Source organism: Diabrotica undecimpunctata, chromosome 3 (assembly GCF_040954645.1).
Source record: "Diabrotica undecimpunctata isolate CICGRU chromosome 3, icDiaUnde3, whole genome shotgun sequence".
Taxonomy (NCBI): domain Eukaryota; kingdom Metazoa; phylum Arthropoda; class Insecta; order Coleoptera; family Chrysomelidae; genus Diabrotica; species Diabrotica undecimpunctata.
This window is the reverse complement of record NC_092805.1, coordinates 103,564,941-103,587,396: the sequence shown is the minus strand read 5'-3', so window position 1 is coordinate 103,587,396 and position 22,456 is coordinate 103,564,941. Positions and strand designations below refer to the sequence as shown.

General features: G+C 32.6%; 1 protein-coding gene across 3 annotated transcripts in view; it reads right to left on the bottom strand.

The window, feature by feature from the left end:
* Positions 1-228: 228 nt before the first annotated feature.
* LOC140437124 (uncharacterized) overlaps positions 229-22,456 on the bottom strand; it is a 55,238-nt gene continuing 33,010 nt past the window's right edge. For 2 of the 3 annotated variants that reach the window (XM_072526454.1, XM_072526456.1), the window contains exons 10-12: positions 16,369-16,717; positions 16,001-16,232; positions 229-13,588 (exon numbers count right to left, since the gene is read on the bottom strand). In XM_072526454.1, the coding sequence (XP_072382555.1) occupies positions 13,420-13,588; positions 16,001-16,232; positions 16,369-16,717 (750 nt within the window). In that variant the 3' untranslated portion in view covers positions 229-13,419. The remainder of the gene's footprint in view (positions 13,589-16,000; positions 16,233-16,368; positions 16,718-22,456) is intronic. The other variant, XM_072526455.1, reaches the window with a different exon arrangement.

The window sequence follows — 22,456 nt, the reverse complement described above, 5'->3', positions numbered from 1 at the left end:
TTCCTAAGTAACTTATTGTTTAGGTGACATAAAGCTTCTGGCAATAGACAAAATTAGTTTTACTTGTGACCTAGCATGTCTTTTTTATAAATAATAATTGAAACTCTGACTAGTCATAGGATAAATCAGCAGTATCGGGTGCTAGCATAGTTGAAAATTTGTGAAATAGATACACTAAGGTGACGATATTGTCGCGACCAAATAATAAAAACAGTGCCCTTTATTAAATATATGGTTTATTTACGTCAGAATTATTCATTGTATATACAAAAAAAGAAACATATAAACTACTGGTGATAACTAATTATACAAAATAGATAAAATTTCACGAAAAATAGGTATACAGATACGATCGATAATTTATTATATGACAATTTGATAAAAAACACAATTAGAAAAATTATGCAATAATGGAATACGATAAAAATAAAATACGGTAAATAATATAAACAACCAAAAACGTTTGATGGAATAATTTCTTTAAACTTTTATTGAAAGTTTACGGTGGTACCTATAAAATACGTCAAAATAATTGTCGACAAGTCAAATAAAACATATCCATATCCTTCGAGATTTAAAATTTACTCCGAGAAGGAAATGGCAACGACTGTTTGACTAAAGAAGTGTAAGATGTTGCACATAAAACAACTTCTAAAAATGCGATAAAATAAAACAATAATAACCAATCTTCTAAATTCTAATCAAGTCCTAACGCTGGAACTGAATCTTATCAATAAAAACATCGAGTTACAATTTCCCGATTTAATATTGTAACTAAAAATAATGAAAATACATGGACATCACTCAAATTATTCTTTAAGAGAAAGTTCAACAATTATGAATTTAAAAACCACAATTCTGATAAAAATATTAGCCTTAAATCCTAATACTGCGATTTGCTGCCAAATGACAAAACTATAATTTATTTAACTAGGCAACAATATATTGGGTACCGAGGATTATAGTTAACAACAGATTGTAGAATGTCTATGAAGCCAGCCTAGGTAGCCAAATCTGATTTGTTGCCGTGTTAAATATATAATTTTTTCTCCGATCGTATAAATATATTTTGCAAACTCTTAAAATAACCATTTTTTCCGTTACAATTTAATAAAAATTCAATACAATCCTTAGTTGTGTTGGAGATATGAAATGTATGTCCTATAAGAATAATTGTAATAATAAATTACGAAATATATAAATTCCTACCAGTTTCCATAAAAATGGCAATATAATTTTTATTTGGGGTAATTTGGGTTCTTATATACTCAAAAAATTAAGTATAGCAAGCAAGCTCCAAAGAAGGTGAGGTGTGCCAAATATTTTCGCCTCGAGTCGAACCGACCGGCGCGGCGAAACGATCGGAAAATCGACATTCATTCAGTGTCATATTTGCAAACAGATGGTTATTGGTTAGTTTAGTCTTATTATTTCATTGCCACAATTTATATAACAAATGACGCTACCACGAGACTTTTTAAAATCTGCGTCACAAAATACGAATGAATACGAATACTAACCTAATATTCTTTCGACAAAAAAGTTAGTTGTAGTTGTTGAAATATTCGAACCTAATAATGGTAGTTTTAAAATATTGGTATAGCAATTCAAGTTGTCTGGAGAATACGAATGTCTATGAATAATGGTTTCATAATAAATAGAATTGTGAAAGGCATCAATAATAATTGTATAGTCATTATTAAGAATTTAACGATAGATAATAAATATTATGAGATCTTGTTTCTTTTGTTTACAAGTCGTGAGAGCTTCAAAATTACTAGAAAAATTGACAAAATCTTGAGAAATCAATGTTATATGAGTTAAACTATTTGCTTTTTATAAAAAGAAATTGCAGAAGTAATTATCACCTTAAGTTTAAAGAATATATATTTTAGAAACTGCTAAAATGTTACTATAGTTTGTAAAGAGTTATAAAACAAGGAGTATGTTAACTACTCCTAACTACAGTATATATTCAATGCAATACTTTAATACTATTGGCTCAAAGCACTTAAAAACGTCATATCGTACTGTCTGTCAGCTTATTTATTACCAACAACCTCAAAGTTGCTTGAACGACTTATCTTAAACAGTATAAATGTAGAAAAACATGTCTATAATGCAATACCGTCTCTGTGGAGGCATTTTTCGTGACGCGAATACGAAATCTGTGCTCTTCTTTAAAACACATTTTGACTTTTTTCGATATTATACTCTGATCAAAAGATATAGAATTTTTACCGTCCAGTTGATACAAATTTTATTTAAAATTGATTTCGGGCGCGTAATACATTCAAAATTGCCGGTCGCTTCAAGCGTTGTATCTGAGAGAACGGTTCATTTTACACAAAAAGTGCTAATAAACAATTTTGTTTATCATTATCTCAGCTACATTTTTTATTTCAAACATTTTCTTCTAGGGCGTACAGATTCTTGGTAACTCGATTTTTTTCGTTTCTCCCTTCGAGGTGGCGTTTTAGGGGGAAGCCGGAGGGTAGGATTGGTAAACTTTTTTGCATCTTTTTTAAGGCCCCAAAATCGACATTCTCATCAAAATTCAGCTTGTTTTTCAAGTTTTTTGAGATCAATTCTCTGACGACTGGACTACAAATGTTTTGATTAAATCGTATAAAAATGAATGATAACGTTTGTGCAAATACAGAGTACCAACTGTACCATCAAATTGACTTATAAATCTTTTTATCACTGTATCAATAAATGGACAAATAAAACTGATGTATGTTTACTGATGATATCAACTGATCGCAGGTGACATGTTAGATATTGAAAAAGTAAATCAACCTTTGCAAATGCATAGGTAAGTTGTGAGATTATTGATTGTTAAGAGTAGTAATTGTTTAGTAGTCCAGTCGTCAGAGAGTTGATCCCTAAAAATCATACGAACAAGTGGAATTTTGCGGAGACTATTAATTTGATTACCCCCAGGCTTCCCTCTAAAAAAATGTATAATCTTTAAAGCCTATGACATGAAATTTCAATTGTGAGTTGTGGAACAAATATGAGGCATTTGAAATAAGAATAAAAAACGTATTTACGAAGACTGTTTTGAGTGTAGTTTATTGAAAAAATTTTGTTCTTTTGAAAAACGTACCAGTGTAATTAAAAATTTTTTTTTAAATGTTTTAGATTTAGATCGAATGTTGTGTGATAGTTTAAATCCAGCGTTTTTTAAACATATTTCAAATGCCTCACATTTGTTGCCAAAACTCAAAACTAAAATTTCATGCTATGAGTTTTAAAAGATAGGCTCTAGTAATCGAAATTTCATAGTGACCAGTCAATGAAAGGGATATATCGTATTCATCGCATTAAAACGCATTTTGATTTTTGTCAATAGGCCACTTGAATCAAAAGATATCGAATTTTTACCGTTGAGCCGATACAAATTTTATTGAACATTGATCTCGCGCGCGTAACTGACATGCAAAATCGACGGTCGCTTCAAGCGTTGTTTCTAAGAGAACGGTTCATTCTACACAAGAAAATGCTTATAAACATTTTTGTTTAAAATTATCTCAGCTACTTTTTTTATTTGAAACATTTTTTTCTACGGTGTACAGATTCTTGGTAAATAAATTTTTTTGCGTTTTTACCCCCTGTGAAGCGGGTTTTATGGGGAAGCCCGGGGGTAAAAGTGGTAAACTTTTTTGCATCTTTTTTGTGGTTCCAAAATTAATATTCTTGACAAAATTCAGCCTGTTCGTATAATTTTTAGAGGTTCAGTGGCATTTTCTCTGACGACTGGAGTATAAATGTCGAAATTTAATTATTTTTTCATACAATTTTCGTATGTTAGGTAGCTTAGATAGCAAGTTTTGTTAATTTACTGTCTAGGCTGGTAAACATACTTTTGGGGATTTATATTTGCCTGCAAAATTAGTATTATCTTATCGATCGGAGAAAAGATAAAGTTTTAAGAAAAAAAATCACTCATATCCTAAAACGAAAGATACTGAAATTAATTATATGAAACAGGTGGCATTTTAATAAATATGTTTTGTTTATCAACATATTGAGGAAAATGCGTCTATTAAATATGTTGTTCTTTCTTTAAAAAAGATAAAAGAAAGCTTTGGTTTTCAGTACCCTTTGAATTAGCTAGTATCGCTCTTTAGGTACCCACCGAAACTTCTGTTATCTGTGAATATTAAAAGGCTTCATTAAATTTCCAGACGTAAGATATACACCCGAGATTCGATGCGACAATCTATCTTATAAATACTCTTATAATATCAAACACACAATTTTGGAATTTAAATAAAAAAATAATTAAATTAATTGAATATTAACGTTGTAAATGTATGATGCCAATTAATTGGGATTATCACGACCGTTTGGTCACTGCTCAAAACCTTTGTATACATATTCCAAATATTAAGTAAATATTTATCCAAAATCAACCACCAAGTTAGGAAAGGAATGTTCAAAATATTGGGTATCTCAAAATTCACAAGGCGTCTTTCTAGTATAAAATAATTTTGAAGAATATTCTTCACTAATTCCATATAAGATAAATGAATACATTATGGCGTCGTATAATTATCGACTCGTTGTAATTTTCCTAATTAAGTCGAGATCGGCTCATTGCTCTAGTTCTGAATGCCCCAAAATTCCACGCCATACAAACTGGATCCATGGTATTGAATGCATTTTGGTTGCAATTGTACCTTCTCAGGTTGTATATTCTTATATTAGACGAGAATCAAATCAGTTTTGGGCTAAATAGTGCATGTGTATTGACCATATTAATACCTTAAAAACCATTTTAGAGGCAACAGCCAAGTTTGCAGCATTTTCTTTTTCATAAAGTAGGTCACAAAAATCAATATGGTTAATACATTGTTGTATTTTAAAAATAGTAGTTTAAACCACTAAGAGGTTTTGTTTACTTTAGCCGAGAGTTGTTTCCGAAGGGGAGAACTATTTACTTGAATAAAATTTGACGAAATGTAAGGTCTTCGTACTACGTTTTAGAAGATCACTTGACGACACTGAGTTTATTTATCGTTGCTGTAGGGAATTTGTGAACTAGGGGACTTCTCGCAGAGACATCACCGAAAGAGGTGGTGAGCGGTCGATCGCCGTGGGCCGAAGGCCCAGTGACTTGACATCAGACAAGAGGGTGGAAGAACAAGCCGCTACCTGAGCGGACCCTGCATCAAAAGATAATACCGGTGAATTATTAGTGTACCATAAAATAAAAAAAGGTGATTTAGTTCTGGATTCTCATAAGGATAAGTTGGTAAGCAGAGCAAGCAGTCTAGTTTGCATAAGCAGAGAAAACAACAATAACTTCAAACTGTAAGTCATCTCATTTATTATTCCATTTTTCTGATGAAGCAAATTACTCACGTTATGCTGAATTTTTCAATGATTCAATGCTGCAATGTAGATTAGAATAGAGGTAGATAGTATTGCTGTTGCCCTTAAACCATAAAAATAAAAAACTTTTTTGTACAATTTGATTAAATGTGTAAATTTTGTATGTTCAGCTATTTTTGTAGGTATATTTTACTGGATTTTAAGTTATCATACCTAAATATGATATGCTCATAACTGAGGTAATGTCTTGACATTTTTTTTATTTTCACTATTTAACTTGAGTATCATTTTATTTAAAACGAGATTAAAACTTCAACTTTACCCAGTTATAAAGGTATTCCCCATGACTCTAAAAATATTTGTTTAAAACCGAATTTGTTTTAATTTACATTTTTGATTTTGCTATTTACATGTTTGGCTTATGTCTACTTTGTTAAAATGATGATATTTTAATATTAACTTTTACTACCATACCATTTCTACCATATTGGAAATAAAAGTTGTTAATTAGTAGCAATTATTTATTTATTACTCTCTCATTATATTACTTTCTTTTGGAAAATATGAGCATAATTCAAACATGAATGTAGACCGACGTATAAGGTAAGTGTATTTGTTTCTTTTTTGACTATATATGCATATTTTTTTTAAGGAGAGGTCAAACTTATTTGTCATTTTTTAATATATTTTCATATTTCAAATTTCGAGCTTTCCTTGTCTCTCGAAAAAAGACAAGGTGGCGCCCTTTATTTTTCCCTTTCTTTTTATACCAAATTGTGTATATTTCTATTGGTACGTTCAATCAATTTATCTTTATCCAAATATACTCCATACTAGATCTATAGACCCACGTCTTTGGGACACGTTGGGTACTTCAAAACACCTGAGCACCGGTTTGCAAGGTGAACACACTTGTTCCTGGAGTTCTTCTTTTCTCTTTTAATCCCCACTTCCCATCCAGTCTAAGTTATGTTACAAGATGAACGATATTTATTTGAACTTTATTGACTAAGAGGACGAACTACATACACCTTCTACTTCCTTTATATAAGCAATTTTGCTTATTCATTGGCGGGATGTTGTCTCTATCATCATCATCATCACTGGCTCGACAACCCTTTTTGGGTCTTGGCCTGTTCTAGGATTCTTCTCCATTCCGATCTGTTTCGTGCTTTTTTTCTCCAGTTTTTTATTTTTAAGGTTGTTATATCATTTTCTATTTGTTCTAAGTATCTCAGTTTCGGTCTTCCTCTTGTTCTTTTTCCTACTGGCATCTGTTTGAATATTTTGTTGTCTCTATGGAAGATTGTTACTTCATCTCTTGTGGGATCCGCCGATACTTCTATCAATTGATTTGTCTCTTGCTATGTATTTTAACAACTCTTGTATTTCCGCCATTCTACTGATGAAATTGATCCATTCTTTTTTCTGTTTAGTGTCCACTCTTTTATACACTGTACAGTGTATTATGTTCTGATCTCGTCACTCCTTATTCGGTCTCTCAGCGTCTTTCCTATAATTCTTCTTAATATTCCCATTTCTGCTGTTTCCAGCATTGTTTCGTTATTGGTATTACATACGTCAACTAGTATTCTTATACTTATCTTCTTGATTCTGTCTGTTTTCAATGTGCCTACAGTAAGTTGTCGTTCCATATATTTCGTGGTCTTCTTACTGTGGAACCGTCTCTCGCCGTCTGTACTATTTCTTGTCATTCGGTTTATATGGTCATTCCATTCTACTGTTTTTTTTTTACCAAATCCTTAAGTTTTCCACTTTGCGTGTATCAGTACTTCTAGCTCTGTCCCATCAATTTTTCATCTCTGCTGTTTCTAACAGTATTTTTGTCCTCTTATTTTTTGTCCTATTATTTTTGTAAATTCTACCTTTCATTTCTCTCCCAATATCTTTCCTGCTTCGAGCTTTCCCTAGCTAGATACTCTCGTGCCTAGATATTTAAACTCCATCTCTTGTTCTATTATCTGACCTACTAGCTACAATTTACATCTTAGTAAATTTTGCTGTTATAACCATGCATTTTGTCCTTTTTGGGGAAATTAACATGTTAAATTTTCTGGCGGTTATATTAGATTGGTGCAGCATACGTTGTGAATCATCTTCACTTTGAGAGAGCAGTATTGCGTCGTCTGCATAGCAGATTATTTAAAGTTGTTTTTTTATCCTTTTTAGTTCACATTTTTTAATATTTCATCCATGATCAGGTTGAACAATAGAGGACTCCGGGAATCTCCCTGTCTTATCCTATTGCCTGTTTCATTTGGCTCAGTTAGTTTTTCTACTTTACTATGTTGTTTTGGTAGACATTTTCGATCGTTTTAATTATTAGTGGATAATCAATTATTTATCCAATAAGTGGATAAAGTCTTTAATTAGACCCTGTCAAATGCCTTCTGAAGGTCCACGAAACACAGATATGCCGGTTTGTTGTATTCTAATGATTTCTCTTGCACTTGCCTCATTATAAATATAGCGTCGATGAATGATCTAACCTAACCTAAAACCTTGTTTTTCTGCTAGTGTTATAATTTCATATCACGGTGGTTGTTAATTTTAGTGTTGTGTTTAATAAATTAATTCCCCTGTAATTTTTCGGGTCCGATTTATCTCCCTTTTTGAAGAGAAGTGCTCGATCTCCATTCTTTTGGCATTCTGTTTTGTTCTATTATTGTTTGGATTAGTTTTAATAGTTGTTTGTTTTTTTTTTAATTTCCTAAATACTTCCTTTATCTCTTCCTCTTCAAAATTATTTCGTTATTTCTTCATTTATCACCTTTAGCAATAGGGATGGAAAATAGTCTCCCCATGTTTCCCTCCGAATGTGTTTCGGAAACAAAATTTTAAATCCAAATTTCTTCTTCTCATTGCGCCGTCTCCTTTCGAAGGTTGGCGATCCAAATGGCAATTGTAGTTTTGGAAACTGCTGCGCGAAAGATCTCTGCGGATGAGCGGTCGAACCATCTCCTCAGGTCTTTCAGCCACGAGTTCTGGCGTCTTCCTACTGATCTTTTGTCCTATACTTTTCCTTCCAGTATAACTTGAAGTAATTCATATCTTTCGCCTCTCAACACATGACCCAAGTATTGCATTTTCCTCTCTTTGATTATTCTTAGTAATTCTTTTTGTTTACACATGCGACGAAGTACCTCAAAATTAGTAACTCTTGTACCCATGGAATCCTCAACATTCGTCTGTATATATAAGTCTCAAAGACATCCTATTCTTACAACCAAATTTAGATACAAGAAAAATGTTTCAGCTATATAAAAATTCCAACACGAAGGTTCACTTCCAAAAAAAATATGTATTATGTATGCTTTTTCATATATTGCAAATTAATTTTTATTTTAAAGCACCAGTTGAAGACCCCTGCAATATTAGAAAAAGAGCTTCACTTAACAAAGGCAGAACTAGCGAGAAAATTATTAAAACATAAACTTTCTACTAATGAAACTATCTATATGTAAATTTGATCTACAAAAACTTCCATTTTCAAAACTTAGCAATTGTGATGCTTATATGGTAAAAGGTGGTAACTGAAGAGAGAGAGAGAGAGAAAGACCGCTAATAGGGTTCGTCTGGGTGGGTAATTTTCATTTTTATTTTGACACATCCAGCCCATCTAAGCCTACCTATTTTTATGAAAGATATTACATCTCTACCATTAACTATTTCTTTATACTTCTCGTACATTTCAAAATTATATCGCCTTCTCCAAATACCATTCTCAAAGATTGTGCCCATTATTCTTTTAGTATCTTCCTAATACGAGAATAAAATAATATAAGAATTATATAAAACCGCTGTTGGTTAATATTCCTTTTATAGATTTTCAAAAAATTGAAAACGTTTACATGTTGTATAACAGACTCTACTCATCGCGTAAATAGATTCTTTCAACTGTTTACAGCGCATCTTTCCTATGAAGCTTGTATCGTGTCGCTTCTTCAGAATTTTACTATAGAGAAAAAGTAATACAACGCCAGTATAGCAGTTTAGCTTCAAAAATGGAACAGAGACTTCTTGACGAAGAAAACAAAATGAAAAGTAAAAAAAATAGAGAAAAGAAGAAAGATAAGCTATGGCAATTAAAAAAAAAAAAAAACGTAACGTCAAGACCCAAATTTCTGGCAAAATTATATCAAGCTTTTCGGAAGGTGATGAATATTTAAGTGATTGTAGAAATTTCAACCAGTCTGTGAATAGATAAATAAACGAACTAAGAAAAACTAAATATTATGTTTATGTAGAATTAATTTGGTTGTAATTATTGGTTGTAATGAAAATAACATTTGTAACTAACTTAAGAAAAACGACTTTAAAATACATGTAATCTTACAATTGAGTGATTGAATTCTGGTAAAATTTTCCAGTAAGAAATCAAATAAATATTTTGTGGGGAAAACGTCAAATAGATGGTAAGTCAATCGTACTTTTCAATTGTCAATCTAACAACTTTGTTTCAATGCGCTCTACAGCAGTTTCCGATATTGTTTCTGTCTTTTCATTACCAGATTTTATTCGTAAAGGGGAAATTAATTTCCAGGTAGAATTTCTTGTTACATTTATACTTTTAATAATAAAGTTAATTTGAAATTTATTTATAATTTCTTGTCAGTTCTTTACTTTTGCAATAAAAAAAAACAAACACACAACACTGTTTTTTTAATCTCCACCAAATATCATCAACTTAATATAGGTTAGGTTAAATTTCAGTGAGCGCTTAACCACCCTTCCACTAGACCTAATAGTTCTATAGTGGCTTATCCCTAGGTTAAAGTTAATGACCAGAACTCGTCACAAACTCTATTATGACCTTATGGGACACTTAAACGAAATCGCAGGAATCTATTTAATATTGTTAAAATGTATTGAGCCTTATTCTATCCAGCCCTAGGGAGTTGCACAGAACGTGTTCCGCCGGCTCGTCATCAGTCTGACAGAATCTGCAATTTGTACTTTCTGTCAGTCCGATTTTGTCCATGTGCTTTCCCTTGAAGCGACAATGTACTGTTAGGAAACCTACGGTAATACGCAGATCACTACAATTCACTTTTTGTAGATCTTTGGATCTCTTCTTCGAAGGTTCATGCATAAAAGCCTTCGAATGTTTGACACTCGTTTGTAAGTACCAGTGGTTTCGTTCCATCCGTTCCACAAAGTCCGATGTTGTTCTTTAGGTTGTGCTTTTTGCTATGCCGACGACAGGTTCTGGACCTGTGAATGTTTCTTTTGTCCCTCCCCTGGCAAGTAGGGTCCGCTTTTTCGTTTCCTTCAATTCCAGTATGTTCAGGCACTCAGACTAAACTTACTTTGTTACTTTTTCCGATCCGAATCAGATTCTGAAGACAGCTGCAGATAATTTCAGACAATTTTATCACATATAAACTATAACATGACAACATAAATAATAAACATGAATAAAACAACCAAATAAATAAATTCCCAAAAACCAACATATACAGATACTACAATTGATAACCGATCCATTCGACCATATAAACAAAAAATGACCGCACGTAACAGTATGATATACAGGTCGATAAATATTTCTATTTCACAAGGTAATTATAATACTGAACTCTGCGGAATTAAGCGAATAGCAATAAAATTAATAGACACCTAACATATTAAAAAAATATACAACCAAGCTATTAGTTATATCTACCTTGATACGCCAGACAAAAAATAATATCACAATTCGTTAACATTTATAGGTGTAAACTTCTTCAAAAAAAAGCTCTAAAATCCAGCAATTCTTGGATAAATATATAAAACACAATAAACATAGACATTGTAGAAACCAAAGTTCAGGACAGAGAAACCACCAGAGTTTTTGTCAGAATCATCTCTGACAACTATCACCATAACATTGACAACTCCATTGACATTACCAAAATCAAAATGAAGTACACCTCTGCAAAGAATCAGCAGAGAACCAAATGAGCACATAGTCCTCAGATCCCAGGAATGCAACTACTAGTAGATTTTCCACACTCAAAACACGGAAGCGCACCATATGCCAAAATAAACATCATTGCAACCTCAGTCGGTACTACAAATCATAGTATCATAAAAATACTAACAGCAGAACTAGGAGAATATAACATGACGCCCATATATAAACCGCCAGGGGTGGTCTTCGATTTTATACCGCCAGATAACGTCTGGTCTAAAAAACAAAATTTATTCTGGGCAACTTTAACAGCCACCATATCCGATGGAAATACAACAATACCGTTCTCTTTAAACAGTAAGATTTGGAAAAAGTTTTATAACAATCGTTCCATTTAGAAGAAGGTTTAATTTGTAGACAACTGTAGACAATACATCCCTGGAGTCACACAAGCTATTGCGGTACGATCGAAGAACTTCAATAACATCGAGGAAAATCTCGAAGCTGCCCTAAACAATATGTCTAAATATTACAGAGAAAACTACCTTAAGCCAAATCCCTCAAAAACACAAGTAAACGCCTTTTACCTAAATCGGAACTAGAAGTCACGTAGGAGGGAAAGGTTCTATAGCCCACAGACAAACGTAAGTAGCTCGAAATTTCGTTCTTTAATATAATGACCAAAGTCATAACACAAGATAAAAGGTTACCACCAAAAACGCCCTATTATGAACATTGTCTGGAAGTAGTTGGCCTGACACAATTGTCTTGACACAATGAGAATAACAGCATGAGCAATGTGTTTTTTAACATGAGAGTATGCCTGCCCAGTCTAGAATTGATCAGTTCAAGAAAAACAAGTTGATGTAGCCTTGAATGATATGTAGGTTAGTAACCAGATGTATGAAACCTAACCCACTCAACCTCCTGTATAAGGCGGCAGGTTTCTCATCACCCAAAGCACCTGCTGAATATGAAGAGAAATTTAAACAAACCTTCGATGAACGCCACCCACTCTACAACACGGAACATAACCGTTAGAGGCTAAAATCCAGAAAAAGCTTCTTGCGTTGTGTGCCAGTCGGCCCACCAGAAAACTACCCACCATCCCAAGAAGAGATGTCGTCCGATAGTAGACTCAACTGGAAGACCTAAAGGACATTAAACTGTATTAGAACTGGCGTAGCTCCAGTAAAGTCCAACAAAATAAAGCTGCAAACTACTAATAGCGATCTGTGCGAATGTGGATAACAAAATACAGAGCATCTTCTGTCATGCCCTAGATGTCTCTCCACGACCTATGGTTGGTCAGCGATGCAGCGATCAACGTTTCCCGTTACTGTACCGAGAACCTCAACTAGAATTAGATGGGAGTCTGGACTCGAAAAAATAAAGTATATGCCAAAGATACATGTCAAAATATACATAGGTCACGCAGAAAGAAGGTTTAACAAATGGATAACGCCGCACAGAGAAAGTTGACGATATTCTGTGGATATTTAAAAACTTTTGGTTTATTATTGAACATGATTTTCCATCAACTATCCGCCAAACCTATAAATAGTTCCTTGGTTTTGTCTTAAGTATTATTTTAAAACTAATAATATTTTATATGAAGAATACGTAATATTTGCTTTGGTTCTATGTCCGGCATTTAAGAATAATACAAAGCAACAGCATGATACAGACTTGCATTTACAACTATGCTCTTGCTCCATTTCGTTGGACCAAATGCGTAATATTTTATGTAACAAAATTTCAAATCTTTTTCACAGAACGTCAGCACCAAATATAGTTGAACTTACAAATATTTGCTCCGCACTTACCGCCCCTTACCTTGTAAATAAATTCTATTAAATATAAGTTTTGGCAGTGTTCAAACGTTCTGATACTTTTTTCAGGCAGTTATAAATAATTGGTTTCTCTAACGGTTTCACAAATTTTTCTGGTATTAGGTTGCGATGCAACTGTCTACTTTTTAAACTCTTAATTTTTTCTGATCAAGCAGATTAGGAACATGAAACGACCAGAAATTACTTTTTTATATGAAAAAAATTATACCAAGCCGTTAATTTTTATATATAATATGACAGCAACCACACATCAGAAAAATACTAGAAACCCTTGTTTTAACTTCGTGGACAAGGGACTAAAACTTAACATTATTCGGGGTGACTATAATATATATGTGAACTATACTCTGCTTCTGTTCCGAAGCGTTTTTTACAAAACGGACACGGTAACCGTGATCCTTCACATTGGTTTTTCTTATGGAAATAGAGGTGTGACTTGTTAGCGAAGGCTTCCCAACAGGATGAACATTTGTATGACCTAAAAAACAAAAAAAAATGTATATGAATACAAAGATTTTAAAGTGCATTTGTAATCACTGAATTATTTAAAATATCATATTTGTATGGAATTAAAACACAATTATTGATTGTAATGAAAATTACATTTTATAATTGCTTTGAAAACGATTTCCACTCCGGAAATCGTTTTCAAAAAAGATTATTATAAAATAGTACGATGTTTTTACAACCAAGTTGTTTGGCAGCTATTGTTTTATAACATTGACAGTTGACTTATTTGGTCTCGATCTTGGAGGCAAATATCTATGATTTTAGTTAAAATTCTGAGGGTGGTGTTTGTCCCTTAGGATGATATCAAATTCTGATTGCTTTGAATGTTTATGTATTATGTGTTTATCCATTATGTGTTTATGGATTATGTGTTTATGTATTATATGTATAGTATTGTGTGTTGTATAAATATTATGTATAATTGTAGACGATGTGTCTCTGACTTTTTATTAATCCGCTAATGTTTGTTTGTCCTTGTTGCTGATTTCTTCTTTTAGTATTGGCAATCAGAGCTAGCTGCATTCAGCTGATGGGTTGCATCTATTGCTGACTATTGTTGCATATTTCCATTATACCCTGGGCTCATTGTCATAGGCATGTTTATAAGTCTATGATTTCTCAAAGTCTTTGTTTTTGGTGTATGTTTCATGCTCGTTTATCTTGCCACTTAGGTCACAGAATAAATAACAGTCAGAATGCCCACTCTCAGATGCCACCTTTTGAAGTTTGTCAGCTCGCGAACGCCATATTTTAGACGGAAACATAGACGCGAATTGAGAAATTTGTGACAAGCTACGACAGAACTGTAATTTAAATTTTTAGAGATTAATAATTTAGTACATTTGAAATAATTTAATCTATTCTTCAACTACTAAGTACATATAAAATAGTGCATATTATGTCTGTAGTTGCTGTAAATAAATTAAACCGGGTTAATTTGTCTATGCACACCAGATAAAATGTCACTGAATAGCACAGAGTGGGTATTCTGATTGTTTATTATTCTGTGTTTAGGTGGTCTTGCGGTTTCTCTCACATAAAAATTGTTGCTTTTACGGGGTATTTTATAGATGTAGTTCTTTGATCTATCTTGTGTTATTTTGGTTGGTTTGGGACAGAATAGATTTCAGTGGTACTTATTTCCTATCTTTTTTAATATTTCCTATAAGCCCTTTATATTATGGTATTGTTGCCAACTTTGAATACCTTCTTATGGACGTTTCTGGATTACTTATGGTGTTATGTTGTTTCTTTTCTCCAATCTTGCGAAATAAATCTTTATTTATAAATGACAACGGGTAATCATTTTTTGTTAAAATCTTTGTTAGCAGGTTTTTTCTTGCTGAAATGCTTTTTCAATAGAACAGATGTTTTGTGCTTATCATATAATGATTTGAAAATACCTTTTTGACGTTCTTTGTTTGCATATCATGTATCCTCTTTTGTAATTAGCTCATCCGGAAAAGGAAGTGAGGAAGTTTTCTGTTTCCTTGGTGAATTTGATTAATTCTTCTTTACTATTGATGTTCATCAGAAAGGGCATAGCCGGATATGAATGTCAAAATTGCCCCGGCGGGAAACTTGACCCCAAATTTTGGATTAGTGTTCGGCATTACAAAAGATGAAGATTCGCCAAATTTTAGCCAAAAATATTGACACATAACCTCGAAATCCATAAAACATCAAAAATCTTTTATTGGCCATAACTTGCTTAATTTTTTACCAAAATAGATTTTGGTTTTTTTGTGCTCTACAAAACTATTTGAACAAAAATGAGAGTTGGCGGGAAATTCTAATTGATTTGAGAGTTTAAAAATTTTAAACGTCTATACAAAAAAATAATAAAAAATATTATAAGGTCACCAAAACTATGTTCCAGAATTTTTAAAGGGGTAAAACACAGTTAAAAATCGAAAAAAATCGTTTTTTGCCGTTTATTGAGTTACATTTTTAGTTAGAGATGCGCTACTATTTTAAAAGTTATTTTAGGAAATAGCTGACATCAATAACTTTACTTTAGACCCCATATGAAGCATTTTAGACTCTTATACCCAAAGTTACGGTGATTTAAAAGACGAAAATCTGATAGAACCGTCGCGTCGGTTCTGGACAGTTCGACATCGGACTGGAGTTTGATTATTGTCATCTTCTCTCTCCATTTGTATTTTTGAACATACTCGTTATATAAATATTTAAATTAAAAAACAAAAAAAATGACAACTGAAGAAAAATAAGCTAAAAATATAAAGAAAATAAAATATTTTTGATAAAATCTACAGTAAAGGCAAAAAACAAAAGATTTAAATACTCTATGAATAACGATACGACACGAATAAGGATTAAAGTAACTGTTATCTTACTTTTTATAGAATAGTCTTACCTGTCAGGGTCGGGTAGATTACCTCCACCCATTTGTTGGAACTGGCTGGTACCAGCAGCCATCTGATTCATCTGCTGCATTTTATCCGACTTTTTAATCGAAAGCTGCGGATTGTTTTGAACAATTTTCATAACATTAGGGTTTATTAGAGGTGGCTTCTGCTTAGGATTCTTGCTAATGGGTGTAATACTGACTGCGCCATCTCCCAACGTATCTGAAAAAGAAGGATAATCTACAAAACTTTCGAGCTAACATGTCAAAGAAAAAAACGCACAACTGCAACTTAAGAGAATTGTGTGTTTATTTAGTAAAATTTACTCTGTTTAGTGTTTTTTAATTTATAAAATTACTTATAATATAAAAATTACCTGGAAAGTTTTGATCCATTCCACCGGCTTGTTCATGAATCTCAACCATGGGTTCCATCGTCGCAGGATCCATTGGTTCTTGTTTGATAACAGCGTCCATAGGGGGTGTAGGAAATTGTTGCATAGGTGGGCGGTAATTCATTTGACCCATTTGATGATTAGGGGCAGGAGGAAAACGAGGGCGATTAGGTGGTGGATAAGGAGGAGCTTGCGTCTCTCCTTTATGGATACGCATGTGACTGTTACGGGAGTAAATAGTAGGGAAGGGTGTGTTGCAGATAAAACAAACGAATGTCTGTTGTTGTGATGAAGGTTTAGGATCTTTTAGGATATGATCTGGTAGATATACCTGTTAAATTATGTGACTATTAAATAATACCTATATTTTATATATGTAATTTTATAGTATACAGGATTGTGCGAATTAACGTGAATACATATTTTTTACATTCTTTACTTTTTTACTAGTTGGCAACACGTTTGTGTTTAAGTAGTTACAAGTTCTGATAGTGTGTAGGAATGACACACATGTTGTATTTTTGTTGTTTTAAGAATTATTGTGTTTTTCTGAGGTAATATGAATAAGGTTATATTTTCATCTTAATTTTGAAAGTGAAGATTAGTCACAAAACGCGCACGAATATTATTGCTTTGAGCGACCATACATAAGTAATTCAAACATATATTGTCAAGGTATATGGTGTAAGTTTAGGACCTATAAACAAGGTTGTAAAGCAAAAAAGGGACACTTTCCAGATGGGAGAAAATAATCAGACCGCAAAAACAGTTACTGACTGCTACCATAAGAAAGAAACGATATATTTGTTTCTTTGTCTGGTTCAACAGCCCTCAATGGGCTGTTCTCAACACAATACAACATCCTACTACACATGGGTTCCATAGACTATCCGCTGGCAATTTATGTCGGCCCAGAATAGGAATAAGATATTCCACTCTCATTGGTGATATTTAATAGAAATGATTTAATGGTTCACACAAAAGACGATGAAGCATTTAAAACAGAGGTCCTTGTCACGAAAGAAGAGGAATGGGACAAGGTGGTCCTATCTCACCGAAACTTTTTACTACACATTGTTTACGAACAGTCGGAATTTGAAGTTTTTAGTAATAATTTAGGTTAGAAAATATATTATGTAATGTTCAAAAGTATCTTATTGGCGTTTAAAAAAAACTGGAATTGGAAAGAAAAGGTCTTAATACCTACAGAAGCTTTCTTGACCACTTGGGATTCGCAGAACATATTGTTTTGATAAGCACACATAAACGAAAATATTAAGTAACAGTATGAATAATATCATTATTGACAATACAACAATAGAAAATGTCGGACACTATACCTACCTTGGATAAATTATGTTGGGCAAGAAAAACCAACGGTATTTAAATTTTGTAGATAAATCAACTTGCATAGCCTGCCTTTCGTAAACTAAACTTCATATTTAATAATAGGAAAATTGGTCTCCTTCCGTATTATGCGTCTGTGTTCAGACATTAGCTATCATCATGTCAAAACTATCATGGATTTCTCTTTCTCTTATGTTACGTAACCAAGATAGTTTCTTAACATCAGAGCTTATATACTTTCAACCTGTTCATCGTTGTTGATTTTAATCTTTAGGTCCTATATCTGAACAGCAAGACTGACCAAATATAGCATAAGACTTCTTCTAGTCTTGCGAGATATCTCAATTCTAGAACAAAAATAGCCTAGAGTCACTGTTAGTATTCAACCAGTTCACAAGGTATTTAACATGTTCTACACGTCTAACGACCGCGTCGTTATGCGCGAGTTTATTTTGACTTACATGCATTTTCTCTACTGCCATCCATTAAGTTTTCGTGATATTAATATTAAGGCCTATATGGCGACTTTCTTGGCTAACCAGATTAACAAAGGTCTAAAAATATTTAGAGCTTTCAGTAAATATTGCTATGCCGTCGGCGTACCTTATGTTATTTAATACTTCTCCGTTTTTTTCACACCTTCGTGAATACCTCTTTCGAGCATGCATTGAACAGTTTTGATGGCAGAACAACCCCTGTCGCAGTCATAGTTTTATTGGAACCCCTCTAGCACATACAATCCACTTTTAAGCCTATGAGAAATCTGATAGCTGAATAATACTAGTGGTCACATACGGGCTAGAAAATATGGTCCTGACAAAGAAGCCATCAGAGAAACTAGAAGTGACTTACGAGACAAATGAAACGAGCAATATTAGGAATATTATTAAAAGACAGACAGAGCATTTGAAAATTCTTTGGATATGTATTGAAATCCCCTCGTATTTGCTAAAGCAATCGAAGAATAATCTTAGTGTATTTCTGTTTCCTTTCGTACGTATTAAAACACCGAATTTTTCCAATTCGTCTTTACGTCGCCGAAGTTAATATAAACCATTTTATAGTTTGTTTATATTTCATAAGATGCGTATTTTGTCGGTATTCTTTGATCGAAGCCTCTTTTAGGATATTTTGCGTTTCAAATAAATATTCCAGTTTATATGTTTTGTTTATACCAAGATTGTGCGAATGAATTTTGAAAGTAAATGTGCACTCTCGGTAAAGCCGGTCGCTGATTAAGGCGTGCTTAGTTTTGTAGGAGTCCGAATTTAGCATCAAATTCGTAATCTTTTCGTTTTCCTTTTTTTTGTCATGGAAATGTAGAGAAAATGACAGTAGCAGTTAAATGTTTAGTATTGAGCAGTCAATAGTTACAGTTTAAGTGAGGTTCCAGAAGGGAGGAACAAGAATCGTTGTTCCCATCCTCGTTTTGTTTCTCTCTGGTTGTCATCCCAGGCTTTTTGGCAGTTTGGAGATGAATTTGTTCCTGTTCAGAAAATTCCAGTATGATTCCAGTTTCAACCCTCAAAAATCCCCCTTGTTTTGTTGAAATCAGGTAACTTTTGGGCTAAATTCTAAAGTCAAGATAGACATGACATTTAAAAAAAATAATAATAATTGCTTTAAATAATTGCAATAATTTTTTATTTGCCACAGTTTATAGCTCAGTAACATTTGTAAGTTTTGTAGCAATAGAGTTTGTAAACGAATAAGACATAATTATGTAAGTTTTTTCTTCTTTATTTATTTTGGTATGAATCTCTGTAACTAATACTGTAATTTTTTGTGCCATCTTTATTTTTGTAACTGTTTGTGGTGAGACACAATAAATGTTTAATTTTTTGTGAACCATTTTGTTTGTTTATCTTGAGTAACTCTTTTGCCTTTTTTTTTTGTTTTATTTAAAAAGATACATTTTTTATGTTTAATAATTATTTCACTAGTTACAACTAGCAGTTGTAATGGTTATAATTTGGCACCTCGAAACGGCGTCCTTTTTAAATTGAGGTATTTCCTATTTTCTTTTGTTTTGTTTGTCCCAAGAGATTCACGTTAGTACCCCTTTGTTTAATTTTTTGTAGTTGCCCCAATCACCCCTTGCCATTTACTTATCCACGACCCCAGCTCTCCAAACAAACCCTGAGTGCCGTTCGCACAAGTATCGATTATTTTGCTTGCCCTATCTCCGCCCCAATAATTTCTGTCCCCAGTTTTCGAACCCCCTATAATTATACCCTATGTGGTAGGCAAAATATTTCGTTATAAGACTAAGAAAGTTAGATCGGAAACAGTGGAAATTGGCCGGTCGTGTAGAACATGGACAGGTGAACAATTAGTCAAGGGAAAGGGATCACGATGGGTGGATGATATTCAATAAATAGTTAGGAAAAATTGGATGAGATGAAAATCGCAGAAGAGAAGCATGGAAAAGTTAGGAAAAGGCGTATATCTAGCAGTGATTGGACGAAAGAAGTTGCTCTCAAATGAGAGGATTTTTTTGATGCAATTATAGCGATCTAATTTTAAAAGAAGTCACAACGAAAAATTTACAGATAAATTGATCAAATCAAGTTAAACATACGTTGAAGATGTCCTGTCTGTCAAGCAGTCCTGAAACTATTGCTTGTGGCACTTTTGAATGAACCATATTTTTAATTAAAAACACCTTATATTTGTCGTTGCAATTTTCACTTCGGAAATCGAAAGCATCGAAATCAAGAAGTATTTCAACAAGATTCAGCTTCATCTCACGTGTAAAAAATCCAGATGAAATATTTCAAGGACAAAAACATATGCCTTAAAATTCACAGAATCTTAATCCATTTCAAAATCTGTAAACTATTAACTATAAAACTACAACCAATACAAACAAATATTAGAAAATCATAAAAAACTTTTTTATTCTATTCTAAAGCGTGTTCAAGAAGTTATAAAATTCAAGTACATACTTTATATTGTTACGATAAAATTATGATTCATATGTAACTGTAAACATCTTTTTCTAACAAGTATTTTTTAGCAGGTAATAGTCAAACGGGTTCCCTCTTATAACTGCGATTGGAACTCTCCAGAAAAGGGTCAAATAAATTCGTTGGCGACAGAAGATCAAAGAAGATTCGAGACAATTCAGGTCAACATCCGCCTGCTTCGAGAGATTCCAGGCTAACGGCTGTTCGATATAAATAGAGGAATTCTCATGGTATTAGGCAGTCTGAAGATAATATCGCGTCGAGTATTAAAATGTAACGCGCGTATTGTAATAAATGTAAATAAATTATATAATTATTAGTGTGAAATAAATTAGTTATATTGTACAAATAAAGACATTAAATAAACTAAGTGTTAGAATATTTTGATAATAAAGAAATACAATAAATTAGATTAATAAAAATACTACAATATTAAAACAGTTTCGAGGGCAAAGCGACTTTAAATTACATTGTTTTGTCTTTTTTCTTCGTCTTTTCTATTATAATAATAGATAAATAAATATAAGTAAATAAATAAATAAATTCCAAACTATCACTTGTGTTTACATTACTTCGCACAACACTGTATCTTTTAATATTGAATTGTCTTTTCACGGTTGTTGATGTATGTGCACTACATTTTTTAATTCAATCAGAGACATTAGTGTAGCAGTATAAAGTAGAATAATATGTAAAACTGCGGACCCAAAACGAAAAAGAAAGCAATAAATAGATATTGTTAAAGATTTGCTTTCTGCTGGTATAAAAGAATGGTGAAGAGTATACAAGAAAACTACAGAACACAGTAATATAGAACATTCTGTAAGAACTGAAATTCATAGTGAGTTAAATCTTCGTTTTTTTTAATGACTTTGGACTGTTCAATCCATTCAGCCACACCAAATTAGAAGTACTCTGTACTGTTTGCAACAATATTAAACAGAGGAAAGAAAAAATCACATTACACGTGTAAACATTAAATTGACGAGTAAGTATACTCATCATTCAAGGCCGTAACCGACTTAACAAACAATAAGTTAGACACTTTTCACGCTAAGGTACTGATAAGTTATAAGAAAGAATCTATTAAAATTAAATTATCTACAATTTTCCAGCTTAATATAATTAGGAAATAATACAACCAAATGAAATTAGATATCCTATTAGATAGATTGTAAGTTAAAGTGTTCTTATCCGAAAATACATCGACAATAATATATAATTACATATATATATATATATATATATATATATATATATATATATATATATATATATATATATATATATATATATATATATATTGGTATAATACTGTCCTGCTATAAATATCGATACGCAGTGTAAAACGCAGCTTATACGGCTAACAAACCGAACACAGCCAAAAGTTATGTTAACATTACTGACATCTGACATGTACACTATACACACGCCAAAAAAATTCAGTCTAGTTTGAGCCGTTACGATGCAGTGGACAGACAGAGCTCTTCATAAGAATATTTTCTGATATTTTTAAATTACTAAAACTGTTTAATATTACTCTTGTTTTTGTGTATCGTACTGATAAGTGTACTTATCTTATGATACTTAAGTAAGTTATTTTGGGATACGGGAGGAGTAAGTAACCGTAAAAGATTCGACCGGCCTCGCGTGGCTCGTACGCCAAGTTTTATTAAGGCTGTTAGGTCAAGCATTAACCGAAATTCTGACCGAAAACAAAAAAATCATGGCTTGGGAAATGGATATTACAATGG